The 17,872-nt window shown below is 42.8% G+C and overlaps 2 protein-coding genes across 3 annotated transcripts; one reads left to right on the top strand and one right to left on the bottom strand.

Moving 5' to 3' along the window:
* Positions 1-950: 950 nt before the first annotated feature.
* On the bottom strand, positions 951-9,734 carry dbt (dihydrolipoamide branched chain transacylase E2). Of its 2 annotated transcripts, none has more exons than XM_064333274.1 (11): positions 9,583-9,734; positions 8,060-8,180; positions 7,891-7,966; positions 6,208-6,389; positions 5,336-5,463; positions 3,848-4,103; positions 3,504-3,670; positions 3,234-3,311; positions 2,583-2,774; positions 2,378-2,449; positions 951-2,083 (listed from the first exon to the last, which is right to left on the bottom strand). In XM_064333274.1, exons 1-11 carry the CDS (start codon positions 9,631-9,633, stop codon positions 1,916-1,918), a joined length of 1,491 nt encoding a protein of 496 aa, XP_064189344.1. In that variant the 5' UTR covers positions 9,634-9,734; the 3' UTR covers positions 951-1,915. The 2 variants fall into 2 exon arrangements, with proteins under 2 accessions (XP_064189344.1, XP_064189345.1); XM_064333275.1 differs by having other exon boundaries at positions 9,510-9,609.
* Positions 9,735-11,053: 1,319 nt separating this feature from the next.
* Positions 11,054-16,947, top strand: rtca (RNA 3'-terminal phosphate cyclase). The gene is made up of 11 exons (XM_064333271.1): positions 11,054-11,512; positions 11,663-11,763; positions 12,526-12,669; positions 13,058-13,181; positions 13,472-13,530; positions 13,746-13,887; positions 14,316-14,437; positions 15,124-15,182; positions 15,756-15,850; positions 16,126-16,230; positions 16,500-16,947. Exons 1-11 carry the CDS (start codon positions 11,468-11,470, stop codon positions 16,596-16,598), a joined length of 1,095 nt encoding a protein of 364 aa, XP_064189341.1. The 5' UTR covers positions 11,054-11,467; the 3' UTR covers positions 16,599-16,947.
* The last annotated feature ends 925 nt before the right edge of the window (positions 16,948-17,872 follow it).

Raw genomic sequence — 17,872 nt, 5'->3', positions numbered from 1 at the left:
GTCCTCTGCTGAGAAGCGTTTCTCTGGACTGGGCTGGTAGCAGTACCCTTGGATAGAGCGCTCTTTCGTGTTCACTGAGGAGGATTTGTTGGCTGGGGTGGTTTTGGAAGCTGAAATCCGCCCGTTCTGAATCGCTGAAGTCCTTGCTATCCAAGGGGAATTGCGTCTTTTAGGTGTCTCGCGAATCTCAGCCGTCAGACTCGTCTGCCTCTGGAACTGAAGTTCTTTCCCCTTAGTGGACCTCTGACCTCCGCTGACTCGATGCTGCTTCTCGGGATCAGAAAATCCAGTCCTTTGTCGATCCGACTCAAAGATCTGCTCCATTGGAGTTTAGGTCTTACGTTTCTTTTTCTTTCTTTGTTTTTTACATAAAACAAACAAGCCACCTTTTATCGCACCGTATCGTATACAAACAAAGGACAAATTTATTCGACAAAATTATATACATGTGTATATCCCGGTTGTTTAATGTAAAATGTAATTATCTATTAGCCTACGCTTCTTAACAAAGTACAAAAAGCGAGAAATAAAATAAATATACCGGTCCAGAAATTCAATTGATAGTGCTGAAATTACACTCACCAGTTTTTATTTTATTAAATTTACGGTGAAAGACGCCGTACAAAAACTCCTCTACCAACAGCAAAAGCGGAGCTGCGCTTGTACTGGATCCTTTAAAATGAGCTCCCGGTTTTTCAGGGATGCGACCAGGCGACGTCAGCACTTCAGCATCTACTTATAATAAATATTCAGGCTTCTTACAAATTGCGCGTTACAGCTACTGTACTTTTCTTATTGTCAATAGAAGAGTTGTTCTCATTAACTCTGGATTAATTCCTTCTCGTAAAGTTAAGAACCTAAGTGCCGTCTACCTTACCTCATATTCTAGGTAGTTGCATAACATTTGCCACTGCGACGTTTCAGAATAAATAAAAACCAACTGATTCATATTTAAGTACAGAGTCAAGGTTTATTTCTTATTACACAATGTCACATCATGAATGAGGACAAACGACATGATGATCACTTACACACCAGTTTTATTAAAACTTTTTTCTTTATTCTTCAAGATCCACACCAGAAAACCTGACCAGTCGCTCTTGGTTATTGGGTAATCCTGTAATGGTATTTGTCTCTGCAAGTAGCACAGACTCCACTAAACACCAGTAATGCATAATAACTTCCCATTATCCCCAAACGACCTAGTAATACAAATGTTCTACCCTTAACTTAACCACATTCTCCGTTAGTGATCTTAAGGACATATCCAGACAGTGTGGAAAGCAATGGGTTCTAATGAAATACAGAGCACTACAAAAGCAGTACCTTAGAAACATACAAATTGCTCAAACAAACTAGAAATAGTTGTTACATGACCTTCTGTACAGTAACTGTTCACATCCCCAGGTGTCAGAGATTTTCATTCTAACCCCATTCAGCACAAAGCAGGGCACTGTCCTGGAACTTTATCCTTGTGCCTGAAATGTTGTAGTGTTTAGAGAACACCTCCTAATGACTGTGTGCATTTAGCACGGACCAACTCCCGTCCACAGGATTTCAGCTCGCTATCAGGGGAGGGTACGCTTTCTCCACAACCAAACGTTCTCAGATCATTTAGCTTTCTTTTGTAACCATCTCCTGTCAGTTTAGTAAGGCAATGATGAGGGAGAAAAGGACTCAAAGTGAACACACAGAAAAGGAAGGAATGACCCTGCTGTCGACTTTCTTCACGTGACTGCAAATGCTACAACGTCCTTGCAATGTGCAGCCATCCAGGACAGCAGCAGGGGGGGGGGAGAGTGGGAATAGAAAAAACAGAATTCAGAAGCCAGCGGCAACAGCACCCAGGAGGGTCAGTTTCACGGCACTACATAATCGTCAGTTTCACACCTGGGGCTTCGGAAGTGCTGTGTGCTCATTTGAGGTCCAGGACCATGGAGGCGGGGTTCTCCAGATAAGCCTTCCACATGTTAGAAAAGCGGCACATGGTCGCTCCGTCTATAATCCGGTGGTCAGCGGACCAGCTGACGTTCATGATATGCGCTTTCGCCACCTCGCCCTTGGCGTTAAACCTGGGCAGCACCTGGAGGGAGGAGTAAATATTGCAATCTTGACTTCTGGGTTCAAGACCGCACATGGAAACAATCACTCTCGAAGGCTACGGCTTATGAAAAAGGAATTTCTAGGCTACCCGTCTCTTGCAAACCTACCGCACTCTTGATGGGGTTTGTGTTCAACCTCATTTGACAATTGTTAGCACGGCACATATAACATGCAAAAATAAAAGGAAATTATGGCAAATGGTGGTTCATCTCATTCTCCATACGTAAGAACACACGTGGAAACAGATTCATCATAACACAAATGCCTCACAAACCTGGATCTTCCCCAGGGCTCCAATCGCCACTTCTGGGGGCAGGATCACTGGCTTTGCATACGTGCCACCAATCTGACAGGAAGTAAAGAGAGTCCATGAAAACTTTACTAACTGAAGGACCGCAGTATGAACTTAACCATGCTCACTCCCTCGTTCCTGTCCCTATGTTCTGTGCCATCCCCCATGCCCCGGGCGTCCTGCTCACCGAGCCGATGTTGGAGATGGTGAAGGTGCCCCCTGTGAGGTCGGCAGTGCCCAGCTGGCTGGTGGAGCCCATAGTCTGCAGCCGGTTGAGCTCCAGGGCGATGTCGAAGACGCTCAGCAGCTGCACGTTCTTGATATTGGGCACGATCAGGCCCTGCGCCGTGTCCATGGCCAAGCCGATGTTGTGGGACGCCTGCGTTTCGAGTGGGAGGAGCAGGACGCCAGGTGGTCACACACTCAACAGTCACTGGGGATTTACACATCCTTCCATATCTCAGTTCAGTTATCTCTCTTAATGTTTGAGGAGAAGTCATAATTTACAATAGCATCATTCCCTGGTGCTCAGCTAAATGGAGTACAACTCTGTGTTAAACTTGGCTTGCTTAAAAATGACAAATCCATCATCATGTCTATCGTGTCCTTAGATGCATTCCCACATGACTTTGCACTGCATGTTATTTCTCAAAATAATAAGAATTGCACAGCATCACTTGAGAAAAGTTCTAGGCTGCTAAACAACGCCGGGACTCATAATTCAATATCCATCACTTTAATTTCACCAGCTTTTCTCATCCCCAATCCATTAGGATTAAACAAAGTACAGTATCATCATGCCATGTTTCTATTGGCCCAGACGTGTGAAGTGCCTGACCTTGTAGGTGATGTTCTGGCAGTTCTCATCCACAGAGGCATTCAGGATGGGGAAGTGCAGCAGCCCCAAGGATGCTGCCTGTTCAGGAAGAGGAAGGCGTTACCGTCAAATTGCACAAGAACCTGAACCCCAGACCTCCACTAAGCCATCGCCATAAGTCAACATCCAGGTACACAAACACTCCGATATGTGAGCTCCTGACATTTGTGCCTTCAACTTAACAAACACTAGCAGGATGAATCATGGGATGTACTCATGGTCCCCAGGTACCTTCATGAAGAAAGGCATGTAGCTGAGCTTGACGCCACGGGACTCGGCCAGGTCTTTCAGCTCCGAGCGCAGGTGAACCAACTTTGTCAGGTCCACCTCGTCACAGTAACCAAAGTGTGGGATCTTTAAGGCGGCAGTCATGGTTCTCACCATTGCTTTGTGGAAACCTGTTCACAAGAAAGTTCAATTTAAAACCGCACTGACACAGGCACACAGTAATATCCCCGAAACTGAGTATCAAATGACGGCTCTAGCCAGAGGGAACACAAATAAATGGGGGAAAATATCTAAAATACATTCCCTCCATTATCAGAGTGGATAGTGATGAGGAGAAGCACCCTCACCTTTGAGAGGTTCGGTGACGTCCTTGCCAGTGAACACCGGTCTCGGGGCCACGGGTTGGGGGATGCTCGGTGGGGGCACTTTCTCTTTAGGCTTGGCAGGAGGTGGTCCTGCAGCGGCTGCAGGTGGGGGCGGCTGAATCTCCTGGAACGGGGAGGGGGGCAGGATGGCCCCCGTCTGCTTGGCCAGGAAGTTGAGGATGTCCTCTTTCAGGATGCGCCCGTCCCTCCCTGTCCCCACCACCTCGCTCAGCTTGATCTGTGGGAGGCCAAACGCACGGGTGACTTGGGCAATACAGGGGGCTTCATTGCTGTGGACTGGACAACTTATGCTTGTTTTAGTTTTTTAGTTTAAGGATACAAGACAGAGCTCCTATACAAGAAAGTGAAAGAACAAATTTCTCCCCAAAATCACAGAGAGCCAGCAAGAATGTAGGAGGTTCTAACATCTTGTTTTATGATGCAAAATTGGACATTTTAAGTTAGGATTTGAGCTACTTAACATAACATTCTTATGTACATTTTAAGCATTGTTCTATTAATCCATGCATTTACATACAAGGCTAAACAATTTTATATATATATGGCCTACTGCAGCACAGACAGCTGGTATGTCCATCAGTGGACTAAACTTCACTCTGAAAACACCAGACACAAACAAAAGAAAGTCGTTGTACTTTGAATAGCATTCCAGAGATTATTGCCCAACTTGTTCCAAGAACTAAGGGTCCTGTATTGGTCTGTGCACTCCACTCAACTTTCAGCCCTGCCCCCGGCTACAGACCCCACTAGGATCCATAGCAACAGGACCTCTATGGTGGGCAATGAGAGGCTGTTTAGATTTAACACCCCATTTTTATTTTTATGCCCAGCGCAGGAGAAGGGGGAATTAACTGGCCTGCCAGGAAAACAGCTTTGACAAACAGTGTCATCCATCACAACCCTTTCCATTGTTTTGTTCCTACCAACCTAGCAACTCCTGGCCCCTTCCCCAGGAGTTTACAACCACTGTTGACAATTTGCAGTAGCTGTCTTTCTTTCACTCCGTACCTCCGTAAGTTAAACTCAACTGGTGTTCTGACTGACTGATGATCAGGTGATTGATGTAGTCTTTGTGTTGCTAAAACATATTTTTTGGAAGGTGTTGATTTTTGCACTTGCTCAGTAACTTTGTAAATATGATTGCGTTTTAATGAGCTTGAAACAATGGTAACTCAGAAGGGGGGGGGGGTTATGTAAGGCTATGGGGAGCATATCATACAGTATAACCGGCCTGACATCAGTAACTCTGGGGAAACGGGTGCTTGACTTGAGTGAGGTTTATGCAGTATAGCCTACAGATCACGATACATCTGTGCAAGTGCACGCATGAAAAAGACTTACAGCCTCGACTAAGGCAGAGTAGTTAGAGTAGTGTGTAACAGTGCACGTGCATCTGTTCCATGGTTCACGGTTACGTTGTGTTGGTGTGCTCTCTAAAGGTTAACCCACATTGTTCTCCATGGCCAGGCGTCGGACTGCAGGCGTTGCCTGGGTCTTATGTCCCTTGATTTGCTGGTGGGTGTGCTCATCTTGCGCCATTGCCGGTGTCTCTACTATATCTTCTTCTGGGGCTACCTCTGAATGGAAAGCCAGAGACAAAGGTGGCCCACAAAAATCAAAAGTGCCATAAAGTACAGTAAAGGAGAAATGCAGCTGATTACTGCTATCCTTCCATTCATTCTTACGCCAGCTCAAGCCAAACTTTGCAAGACATCTGAGGAAAAAAAACTTTAAAGAAATGGGCTTGGAACCATGAAACACGAGTGGTTTTGGAATGCCTCAAACCATTAATAAGGAGTGAAGGAGGTAGAGCTGCAGAGAATGTTCTAGAGCTACTTCACATGCCCATCCCCTCTCTCAATCAAAGCGTAAAGCACCCCTTCACTCTCTCCCACGGGTGCCAAAAACCCCTTACATCTTAATCCCCTCAAATCTCCAAAAAGGAAGGGAATATTGGTAAGCACCAAGTTTCTGAACAAAAGGACAAGGTCCACTTTTAGTTAAAATATAAGAAGCACAGAATATAAGCAGCTTCGGTTCAGAGCTGCTTTAACACCAGACAGAAAACTTTCTGGTGTTTATCAAACAGAAAACCTCTCCTTCCATTTTTTGTCTCCATTTAAACAGCTGTGGTCAAATATTCAACCTATTAAAAAAAGCGCAGGCATGTAAGAAAGTCAGAGCTGTGATGCTATAGGTCAAATATGAACCAATAAACATTTCACAACCATGAACTAAATACGTACTCATATTACATTGGTGGTTATACTGTGAGGAACAAAGACTCTCAGTTAAGAATATGGAGTGAGGAGTGCACTTACCCGGGCCAGCATCAGTTTCAATGTCGACGAGCGGGGTGCCCACGAGTGCAATGGAGTCAATATCGTAGTAGAGCTTTCGGATCACACCATCGTAGCGGCTGGTGATCGTGACCGATGCCTTGTCACTCTGTACTTCACATATGCTGTCAAACTGAGAAACCTTGTCCCCCTCCTTCACATACCTGATGTGCAGATGAGAAAAGGGATGACTGATGCGATACAGCATGAGCAAGTGAACATTTTTTTGTATATCTCCAAGTGGCATCCATGTGGAGGTCAGAATGGCCAATTTTTAATCCCGCTCTCACAATGGTTTGGCCCCATTATAGTCCACAACCCCACAGTGATGTTTACTAATGAAAAAATAACCAAATGGTCATTGGTTAAAAATATACCTATATGACGTTATCAGTTTTAATAAATTAAATTACATTTACATAGGAGAAATAGTACATATGCCAGTGAAGGAACAAAATATCATATTTGAAATAAAATGACAATGATTGTTCACTAGTATGCAATAAGGCCGACTTCAACTGAACTTTTGAGAATTTGTCAGTCAAATGGTACTTTGCTTGTTACTGCACCGTTAACTACACTCGGAGACATCCTCTGTGAGTGCTCTAGGTGTCTTTAAATTTTATGGAACCCTCCACATTGCCAGCTCTTATTTCAGCAACAACACCGCTCACAGTATCCAGCAGTTATCTGAGGTTCAGACAGTGCATTAGTCATAGGCTGTGCAGTAGTATCACAGTTCTCTATTTTTACAGGGTCTTGTTTTGCTGCTACACAAGTTTCATTTGCTCAGCGTCAGTACGGTAAGCAAAAGTGACTTTACCAAAGACCAGAACCTTGCTTAATGTGGCTTTGATTTAGTAAGCACTTACATATTATTAACAAATTTGTGACTTCAGTGATTGGGCAGACACTTGTAGCCAAAGGAACTTTGAAAAGGACATTTATCAGGTAAGCAAACACCACTAGGCAAAGTTGCAATCAAGATAAGTTCCAGCTTTCAGGTGCAAGCCACCTTAAGACCAATGAAAGGCAATGGTTTTCTGGGTTTTTTAAATTTATTTTAATACTGCAACTGTCCAATGAGATGGCCTGCGGCACTATACATATGTGCCAAAAGAAACTTCTAGGACCTGAAAGCACGCAGTGTTCATATTCAAGCAAATTAATCTGCATTAACACCCATAGCTTGGGTGCCCTCTGTTGGATCCTGATGGCATGGGCACAATGTATTCATTCAAAGAACTTTACTTTGCACAATTCATTTTAATTTCAGTCTCAAAAGACATTGTAACATACTCCTGAAACAGTATACAACTCATTTTAAAAAATGAATAAACATATTAATAAACAACAACACGCAAAAACACAAAAAATAACCACCTGTCACTAACAACAATAAAATCGCAACCAATGTGAAACAGAAAGCTTTGTAAAAGTTGTTTTGTAAAAAACATTTTACAAAAACAGGTGTATTCCCGTTCTGACTGCTATTGATTCAAAATCAAGAAATCCCAGCCATTTATGAGTAATATATAAACAAAATTTTATCTCTAAGCCAGAGAAAACGTATTTGCATTGGCTATCAAACCACGGAAAGGCCCAGGATTAATATAAGGTCAATTACATGTAAGCATTTTTAAACAAAAGAAAAACACAACCTACCATTCTTTCACAGTGACCTCCATGATCCCCTCCCCAATATCTGACAGTTTGAACTGCAAAATGGGACCTGTCTTGACTGTGGAAAAAGGGTGATAAGTTCATATAACATTCTCCTCATAATAATGTGATATATAACATTATAGTTATTTAGAATAATAAAACTATTTACCATAGCTTGTTCTAAAACACCTATACTGTTGGGGGACATGGAGAGATGAGTGACTGAGCCTGTATTCTGGTCGAATCATCTGGAGCCGAGAGCAGCAGTGCTTATAGTGGTGTGCAGACAGCTGCAATGAAGAGGAAAAACATTAAACAAGCCACTTTTTGTTTTGATGTTACAATTTACAATTCGGTCATTCAGCACAGTTTAAGCCAAAGCAATTTACAAAGTGCACTTCACATGGTAAGCAAACACCACAAATAGCTAAAGGTACATAAAATTTAAATAAGCCATCATCAAGGGGAATGCCTCAAGACCTAAAGATAAACTGAGACAATGGTTCATTTTTATAGAAACACTTAAAAAGGTAGTCTGAAAAAGTGACTTTATAAAATATGTCTGCAGGACAGCAAATCTCCTTTTCTGACTGATTGGGGAAGGTCATTCCACCATCAGGGGAAGAGGGCAGAAAAGATCCAAAGGAGAGAGGAGGCTGCCAGGTGCTCAAAGAGATTGGCCAGACTGCTGGTAGAGAGGATGCTGAATTGAGAGGTCTGGAGTATGACGCTATCACTGTCTTAAGATCAGAAGGGGCATTTCCACATGTAGCTTGTTATGTCAGCTTGGTTACCGGCTCCAAGCCTTTCATGTGTGCGCATACACATACACACAACAAAAAGTAATCGGCTGCTTTTATCTAAAACTACTTACAACAACAGAACACTGGGAGGATAATTACATTAGCTCCTAATACAGTACTGTTCTGCGAGATATCCAAATACATGAATCAAACAACTGACCGTAAAACTCGGTGCTAAACAAAGATAGTAACGGGGGGAAAAGATTATCAACCCATATAGATAAGATTCTATAGTAGTACTCTATAGTACAGAATAAAAACCTGTATTAATTGTGCAAATTATAACAAACAGGGAAGTTGACATCATGCATGAAGGTGATGAGGACAGTAGTTAGACAGCTACATAGCGTCACCGATGTCAACAGCAGGCAACTTGATCTGTGCATCCTGGAAACTTCCTCATAGCTAAACAGTGCAAAACACAAGAACATGTTTCCGTGTCCAAACCTTGTATGACTAGATTTCCAACCTGCTAGCTAACTTTAGTTCATTCCAATTACATTACCGACAGTACCCTCGCAAACACGATAGCTAAGATCAATGATTTTTTTACGTTAAATGTTGGCTGTCTGCACATGCTACTGTTCATAATATTAAGCAACGAACTTGTTGGCAACATAAACAACGTGTCGCTGGAGTGTAAACGTGTCCTCAAATCTCAAATAGTTGGCCTGTTAGCTCGCCAGATTGCTAATGTTAGTTTTAAAACATCCTGCTTGGTCCACAATCTAGCGAGAGCTAACAAGCCGGCTAACCGCGGCGGTGTACTTCATTTTCTTCCCTGATTGTCGTGTGACCCATCGCGCAAATACTTACACCACAGCGTCATTAACAGTTTTGAAAAACACTACTTGATGCCGAAGCATCTAACTGAAGTATGCACTCTTACCAAGCGTCTCATAAAAGTGAATGAACCCCTCAATGTTGTAACTGCCGCCATCTTTACTCCGAATTATTCCTTGCCCGGATCTGACGAACTGATTACGCCCCTCTTGCATAGCCAATAAGAATCGTGCTCTGAAGGGCAGACTTCACCGTGTTTCTGAGATGTTGTTCTAATAAAAGACGGCTAGAGGGCGACTTGCCGTTGACAGTGTAGGGCAAAATCGGATAGATAAGGGTCCTGTGTTAAAAAAGCTATTGGCCTACCTGTTGAAAGAACGAATAGGACGCAAGCGTAAACCTAAAAAGTTAAATTATAAAACCTAACGTGCCTACTGCAGAAAGCATAATTAAACTTTATGTGGTAGCATTTTGTGCAAAACCAAACAAACAAATAAATAAATTGGATTTGACAATTGGCTTTAAATATATTATCTGAGATCAATAATAATCCAACAGTAAATAAGCTTTGTAGAAACAAAAATGAGTGTTTTGGTAAAAACACATTAATGCTTGTCTGTTTGAAGCCATGACATCAGGTAAATACCAACAAATGTTAGTGGCAAGGATAAAATGCCACATTACTATATATATGAATGCCATTTAAATTGTTAAATTTTGATTTGGCCAAAAAAGGGGGTGGTAATTTGAAAAGATCATACTGAACGTGACATGAATGTGAAAGCTTAGGCAAATGACAAGTTATGTCATGTCATACAGGCTACATAGATAATGTAAATCTCAATTCTATCTAAATACACTTGTATTGCCTGAACTGAAGTTCGCACAAATATAATTGGCTCTGAAAAGCTATGCCGTAATGGTACACACTAAGCACAAAACACATACACGACATTTTTAAGTTGTACAGTTATCTTTGAAATTTGAGAATTTTGTTGAATTGCAAAGATTTGGTTTTGGCCCAATAAACTCCAAAATTTGGGCATAGACTTTCTAGACCCTCTACAAAAAAGTATACACTGTAGGAAAACATTCGCTTTGTGTTATGGTAAATAAAACAATTAGGTTGTGTTAAGACCAGAGAACAAATATGATATCAGCACATAATCACAAAACCACAAAGTTCATTTTTCGCTGAAGGTGGTAGGCCATATATTCGTCCATAGGCTACTGTCAATTGTTAAAAAGTTTAAGTGAAAGCCCATAAGCATTTGGTTTAAAGGAAAAGGAGCATTATTCTGTAAACATTTTAGGCGCAAGATAATTTACTAAAATGAAACAATCCTTTTGGCAGTAGACTTCAAATAAGTCTAAATAAGTAATTAGCTAAGATATCCCTCTCACTGGCACTACCCCATGTAGCAGTCTGGCAGAACAGTTATATAGATTCATTGGCTGCTCCTTTATTGTCGGCACAGGGTCAGGCGTCTGGCGAGCTTTTCTGATGAATGAAAGTCCTTTCTTCTAACTTTCTCACACAATGCACTCAAACAGTGCTGTGCTGTTGCGCATGTCTGCGCATGTACAGACGCAGTCCACTGACCAACTGCTAGCGGCTATAAATTCATTTTACTCTGAACTGGGGAACTGACTGAAGTGTCCGAAATATTTATTAGGAACTTTCAACAGTAGTTGTGAAACGAGCGTATATTTTCAGCAAAGTAGAATTTGACATTACTTAAATTGAGCGCAGTGCCAGTGCGCAGTGACTGGTGCGAAGTTCGCGGTTGGCTCAGTATTGTTTGTTCTCAGTCGCCGGTCAATATCTCAGCTGCGATAGTAACGTTAGCTAGTTAGCGCTACACGGAGGTTGAGTTGAGTGGTCTACTTTAAATACTGACTTCATACTGTTTGTGAAAGAAGTATTCTACGATTTTTGTGACTGAACTCATTTCAGAATTAAACGAGCTACAATAATTTCCTTCTTAAAAATGGCTGCAACGTCGTTCGAAATTGACGGAAGTGTAATGGAGGGGGTGAGTAGCTAGCTAGCTAGCTAGCTATTTGTATAGCTTTAATTTCTTTTATGAGCTAGCTAAATAATTGTAGATTATCAGAATTATTCATTGCTAACTATAATCGTTATTGAAGTATTTCAATTTTTGACTTTGTTTTCCTTTTTTAAGGGGGGTCAGATATTGAGAGTGTCTGCGGCACTGAGTTGCATCCATGGCGCCTCTGTAAGAATAAACAAAATCCGAGCAGGTAGAAGTACACCAGGATTAAGGTAATAAGAATATGTATTTCAAAATGTATTTTGTGTGTATACTCCTAAGTTGATGTTCTCTAGCTAGCGCATACATAGATGCCGGTAGTTGAGACGGGGATGGTAGACTAGACGCTTGACCAGACTGTTTGAGTGAATGAGAAACAAAGCAAAGTTGATTTGCAGTGAGTTATTTTTGTATAGCGAGTCAGCTACTTCATAGTCCACTGCAAATCAACACCGACATTGTTGAACATTTTAAAACATTTTTTTAAGCTGTTTGGTATATTCTGTAACGTTTATACATGCAGAACTCAGTCTTTGTACATTTTCTGTGATCATGTGATCCTTTGTTAGTTAGCAAGCTAGCTAACGCAAGCACATGGCTAGTTGGTACCGTGTTCGTTAATCATTTTAGGTTTTTTAAAAAGTGCCCTAACAAAATTTTGTGTGTTAGTATTTTTCTGATCATCCGCAAGTGATTTAATTTGAGGACGCAATTACGATTGAATTGTTTGCAATCTGTCAAACGTTTTTTGTCAACAAGCATGTTTTCTGTTCATCAGACAAAAAATGTAAACAAAATCGAAACATCATCTCTGAATAATGTCTATTTTAGTATTATGTTGACCTGAACTTCACTGTTTACGGTTTATATCTTTAACGGCATCAATAATACATTTTAATGTGTGAACTTCACTATGTACATTTTGAGTTCAGAATGAGCTAGTGAGCCTTCACTTTCTTACTTTTTATAGTAAACTTCCCCTTTAATCTCTTCAGACCTCAGCATTTGTCAGGGTTGGAGCTGGTGCGGGACATGACTGGGGGCAATCTGGAGGGAGCCGTGGTTGGATCTACAGAAATCACACTGACCCCTGGCAAAATTAAGGGTGGGAATCACATTGCAGACACCCATACTGCAGGGTAAGGTGCAATCCAAGACTTCCAACTCTTGTGACTGCAGTGCTGACGAGGCTTTTGTATAATACCATATTAGCCTGAGCTGGCTTGTGCTGCAGTTCTTTTGCCTGGGGTTGTTTTTTCAAATGGCACGTTTGCCAGTGTGCATTCACAAAATCTAGACTGACCAGATTCAATATAAATATGTTTTGGGCCTGTGAATGTTGACCAGATCGGCATAAGGTTTAAGGCAGCGGTACTTTCATATACCCAAAACCAGCTGATGTGAAAAACCATGGATATTGGGGCCTGGCTTATGACAGGCTGGGACTCATCTGTGAAGCATGCGGTTGGAGCGTGTGTTTTAGGGTGCTGTGGTCCTGTATCTGAACCCATGTCTCTTGTGTTCCAGGAGTGTGGGGCTGTTGCTGCAGGTCGCCCTGCCCTGTGCGCTGTTTGCTGCTGGGCCGTCTGAGCTCTGTCTGAAGGGGGGCACCAACGCGGAGATGGCTCCTCAGATCGACTACACCATAAAGGTATGGGGGTTGGAACATGCTGGATTGGAGGCTGTGGAGGTTAGGATGATCGATATAGAGATCTGAAGATTCTGCAGAGTCTGCCAGAGTTTTTTGGTTTTTTTTGTTTTTGTTTTTTCTTCTCGTGTTCTCGTTCTGCATGTTTATCTAATGATGCATAACAATCTTGTTCCCTTCAGCCTACAGTCACAGTTATGGCTTTCGCACCAACTCGGCTTTCCTCTCTAAAATACTGTAGCTAATGAGCGTTTGTTATTTGATTTGACTGATGGTAGAAAATTGTCTTTCAGGTTTTCAAGCCAATCATGGAGAAATTTGGGGTGCATTTTGACTGTGATCTGAAAATGAGGTAAGTGCAGAGGCTCTCTGTCATTTTAGTGAATGGGGTGCCTGCACAACATCCTAGCTTTGTGAATCTTTGTGAATCAATAAATACAAGAATTTGTCCTTCAGCTAGTTGGTGCATTTGAAATGGCCAACCGTTCTGTTTTTGTAGAACAGCATATGCTTTTGTATCTGATGTTCTTTGTTTGGCTGACATTGTTCTTTTGACCTCTTGAACAGAGGGTACTATCCCAAAGGTGGAGGTGAGGTGGTGGTCAAGGTCAATCCGGTGAAGGAGCTGAGTCCCATCAGCATGACGGAGAGGGGCAACATCACCAAGATCTACGGCAGGGCCTTCGTGGCTGGCGTTCTGCCCTTTAAGGTAGCCCAGCCCATCAGAGGAGTCGAGCGTGCCGTCAAGAACAAATCCCCTCCTAATCCCTAATGAATAAACCAGCGCTTAATGAGTTCCTTTATATTTACACCTGGGAGATGCTGGCTTAGTTCTACGCACGGAAACCCTTTGGACATGTACTTTTTGTTAAGTATTTGTTTTGTTTTTTTTCCCCCTATGAATAATCATATGTGGATCAGTGGACAAACTCTGTCCTTGTGCCACTGTATCCATACTGACAAAATGTAGTATGAACATAAAACAAATGGGGATCTTATAGGCCAAGCTTGTGCGTTCACAGGAAGACACTTAAGTAAATCAGCCGGCCAGCTGAAGCCATGTTTATTTTGATTGACTCTTATCGAAAGGGGCTGTCGGTGATGTTGCCATGGCTGTGGTCTCTCTGTCCCTTTAAGCTCGCCAAGGACATGTCAACGGCAGCCGTGCGCAGCATCAGGAAGGAGATCAAGGACTTGTACGTCAACATCCAGTCTCTGCAGGAGAAGGACAAGGCCTGCGGCAATGGGAACGGCATCATGTAAGCCTGCGTCACAACCAGGGGCTGTGCCTCTTTCTGCACCACCTCCTCTTTCTGCAGGTTTAACTGCGGTAGTCCATAAATGTGATTCAAAATCAAGAGTATGTGACTGGCCAAAGCTATACTGAAAGACTGAGTGAATTTGGTAAATTTAGTGCTTGAGTGACTTCTGTGGAGCAAGGGTTTGTGCCAATGGCTCTGCATTGCTGCAGTACTATGGCAGGCAACGTCCTGTGTGTTACTCTACACTTTAAAACCTCAGCAGCCCTGGGCGAGTCACTGTGAGTCACCTGTGGGTCCAGCCATCTGTAGTGGTCTCAGTTGACTTTCCTTGTTCTGGCAGATTCCTTCCAGCTTGATGTGCCAGTGTAGTGAGGGCATTAAAAACACAAGGAAGGGAATGAGATGAGCCTTAAAATGGAGCATAATCTCCTGTGTGCTGCCCACACAGTGGTTTTGATTTCTGTACACTTTCACTGAGTGTGGATTCCCTTGTAATGTTTTTTTGATGAAGTCTTTCTCTCTGCTGAAGAGGAAGTTGCTGTTATTTCTGTGCTATTTCTGTCCTGTGTGTGTGTGTGCTTGCACGTGCGTGTGTGTGTGTGGTCTTCCACCCTTCCCCTTTCCCCTTGATTGATTGCTTTGTAAATGATGGCACTAACGTTGTTTTCCTCTCCTCTCTTAAGTATCATTGCAGAGTCTTCCACTGGCTGTATATTTGCTGGCTCCGCCTTGGGCAAGAAAGGTGAGTTTGTTGTGGTACGGGAGCCCCAGGTTGTTGTGGTCTTGGTTTGTGGCTCCCCTTCTGGGTGTAGTGTACAGGCCAGTCCTGTTGTTGGTAAGGATGCACTGCTGTTACTGCTGAGTCTCTGCATAATTACACAAGCCACCAGAGGGCACTGTATGACAGGAAAAGCAAAATACAGCTAACGCTTGGCTGTGTGTAATTCTCTTGGCTTGCATGTCTAACGAGGTGATGTAAGGTCTAATTTGGTGTAACGCTGTGACTGGGCAAGGCCTTTTATGTGGACTGTTATGCTGGTTTAAAGGGGGTTTTGTGGGTCCTCTTGTGTAGCAGTTTATAGTATGTTTAATGAAATGACACATTGTAAAGGTTAATGTTTTAATTTGAAAATTAGTATAGATTCATGCTAAAGTGTAATTTTGTCCTGGTGAAGTTGAGAGTGCACAGTTCTGTTTATGAATGATTTGGATGTGAACCTGCTGTCCTGTGTAACACAAGGTCAGTGTAAATGGCTGGAGTGTGTGTGTGTGTGTGTGTGGTCTGACCGCTAAAGCTCTGTTGTGCCTGGCTCAGGTGTGTATGCTGATAAAGTGGGCATTGAGGCTGCAGACATGCTGCTGAGGAACATCAGACACAACGGCTGTGTGGACGAGTTCCTACAGGACCAGGTGAGACGTGTGGAAGCACACAGACACTGACACACACGCACGCACCATACGAGCACATGCGCACACACACACAACACACATACATGCCATACAAGCACAGGCGCACACACAAGCACGTACACACCATACAAGCGCACACACGCGCACAAACACACACTCAAGCACATGCTTGCACACAAACATGCATACACACACACGCTCATACATGTGCATACACACACACACACACACAGTTAAGCACCTGCTGAAGCTGCTTTTCTCCTTTCCTTTGGCAGCTCATCATGTTCATGGCGCTGGCACAGGGCACATCCAGAATCCGCACCGGGCCAGTCACGCTGCACACACAGACCGCCATCCACGTGGCAGAACAGCTCACGAAGGTGGGTTCCTGAGAAACGGGCCGTGGGCTAGCTTATATCCTTTAGCATCGCGCGTCCCACGTGCTGCTGCAACTTCTGGATTCTGAACAACGTTTTGTGTCTCCTCCTGAGCCTTTATTAGTTGAAAGGTGCAATTGATGCTTGGAGTATAGTGATCATTTGGATTGAGAGTGGAAAATGTGCTCCCATAAGCATGTTAAATTGCTCAAGTGCCTAATATGCTCTGCTTTGCCATTGAATGCGCTTCATTCAACTGTCTGGTCCTACAGGCCAAGTTTGTAGTGACGAAGGCGGAGGATGAGCTTTCCACCAGCGACACCTACATCATCGAGTGCCAGGGAGCTGCCGTCCCCAACTCCAACTTCTAGTCCTTCCTCACCCTTACCCTAACCCCACCCATTGGCCTTGACCCCCCCACTGTCACACAGAGCTGCCTGACTTCCTCTGGTGATAGGACTGTAGCAGAAACACTACTGTGATGTCACTGGTGTTGTAAAAATGAAGCTGTCCTGGTGTAAGCGATGATGGAAGAGATAGAAGCGGAGGACACCCAGATGCATTAATTATTCCTGGCTTTCCCCCCCCTCAATATTCTTTGAACAAATGCCTTGAAGACCAGTCATCCGAATTCCCAACCCCCTACATTAATTACTACTACCCTCTTAGCTTGTGTTACTCAGGGTATTGCCTTATGCTGTAATAAAACTATTCTTTGAATTTTGCTTGGAAATGTTTGTTCAGTCACAGCACCTAACAATACAATGTTATATGCCAGAGCTTCTTTAATACCTACCGCTGCTTATCCATCTCTAAAAGTAGTCCTTAGAGAGCTGGGGCCAACCCTGTGTTCATTTCTCACAGGTCAGGTGTCAAGAAAGCTGCCTTGATGGATATGTCTGCATATTTATGGTATATTGAAGTAAATGGGAATTTGTTATTTTTGAACAATATAAGGTTCTGTAGAACGACTTCTATTTTGCTGCAAAGAAGACATTAAGAAAAAATGCTTTTGTACTTAAATGATTTAAAATAGGGAAAATTACATTTACTTAAAACCATTAGTACCTATCAAGTTGCATGCACAAACTGTACAGGAAAAACTTGGTAGCTAAAGGAGCAGGCCTGTCTACACACTAAATCTTTCACTCAGGTATTTGGCATTGAAAATGTTTCCTAGATTACTTGGTGGAAAAAGTGAAGCTAAAACAATTTTAAAAAATCCATTTATGGGTTTAAAAAATGTGTTTTTTAAATGTTCATCTCGCTAGTGTACCGTTAACTCTTTCCACATCATCAGTTTTGTGTGTAAAGTACAGAGGTCGGTTGCAGTACTGAGTGAATCTCTGTATTAATTGCTCGGTGAACTATTGTAGGCTCTAGATCTCACTGTTCTGTCCCTGGCCCTGTCAGTTGGACCTGTTCACCAGGTAGATTAGAGCAATCGGAATTGTGTTCTTAATGTGCCAATTAAAATTCTTTGCAAGCGAGACTCAAGGCTCTAGTAGGGCGTAGCTCTTAACTCCTGGCATTAACTGGTTTCCTTTTTTGCCAGTTTCCCCTGGAGTGGCACAATTTTTATTATTTTTTTTCTGTATAAGAACCAGGTGATCGCACTTTGAAAACGTGCAGTTTCTTCTGGGAG

Source organism: Anguilla rostrata, chromosome 4, assembly GCF_018555375.3.
Source record: "Anguilla rostrata isolate EN2019 chromosome 4, ASM1855537v3, whole genome shotgun sequence".
NCBI classification, from domain to species: domain Eukaryota; kingdom Metazoa; phylum Chordata; class Actinopteri; order Anguilliformes; family Anguillidae; genus Anguilla; species Anguilla rostrata.
Note: the sequence above shows the minus strand (reverse complement) of the source record. Positions and strands in the feature narration are given on the sequence as shown.

What these genes read in the sequence shown, in the direction of transcription:
- dbt (XM_064333274.1), bottom strand. Translation starts at nt 9,633, where the DNA reads ATGGCGGCAGTTACAACATTGAGGGGTTCATTCACTTTTATGAGACGC. An exon ending in GCCAGAACATCACCTACAAG is followed by an intron (nt 2,775 to 3,233) that starts GTCAGGCACTTC and finishes CTCGAAACGCAG; the next exon opens with GCGTCCCACAACATCGGCTT. An exon ending in CCATCTCCAACATCGGCTCG is followed by an intron (nt 2,450 to 2,582) that starts GTGAGCAGGACG and finishes ACTTCCTGTCAG; the next exon opens with ATTGGTGGCACGTATGCAAA.
- rtca (XM_064333271.1), top strand. Translation starts at nt 11,468, where the DNA reads ATGGCTGCAACGTCGTTCGAAATTGACGGAAGTGTAATGGAGGGG. An exon ending in CTGGCGTTCTGCCCTTTAAG is followed by an intron (nt 13,888 to 14,315) that starts GTAGCCCAGCCC and finishes TGTCCCTTTAAG; the next exon opens with CTCGCCAAGGACATGTCAAC. An exon ending in ACGAGTTCCTACAGGACCAG is followed by an intron (nt 15,851 to 16,125) that starts GTGAGACGTGTG and finishes TTCCTTTGGCAG; the next exon opens with CTCATCATGTTCATGGCGCT.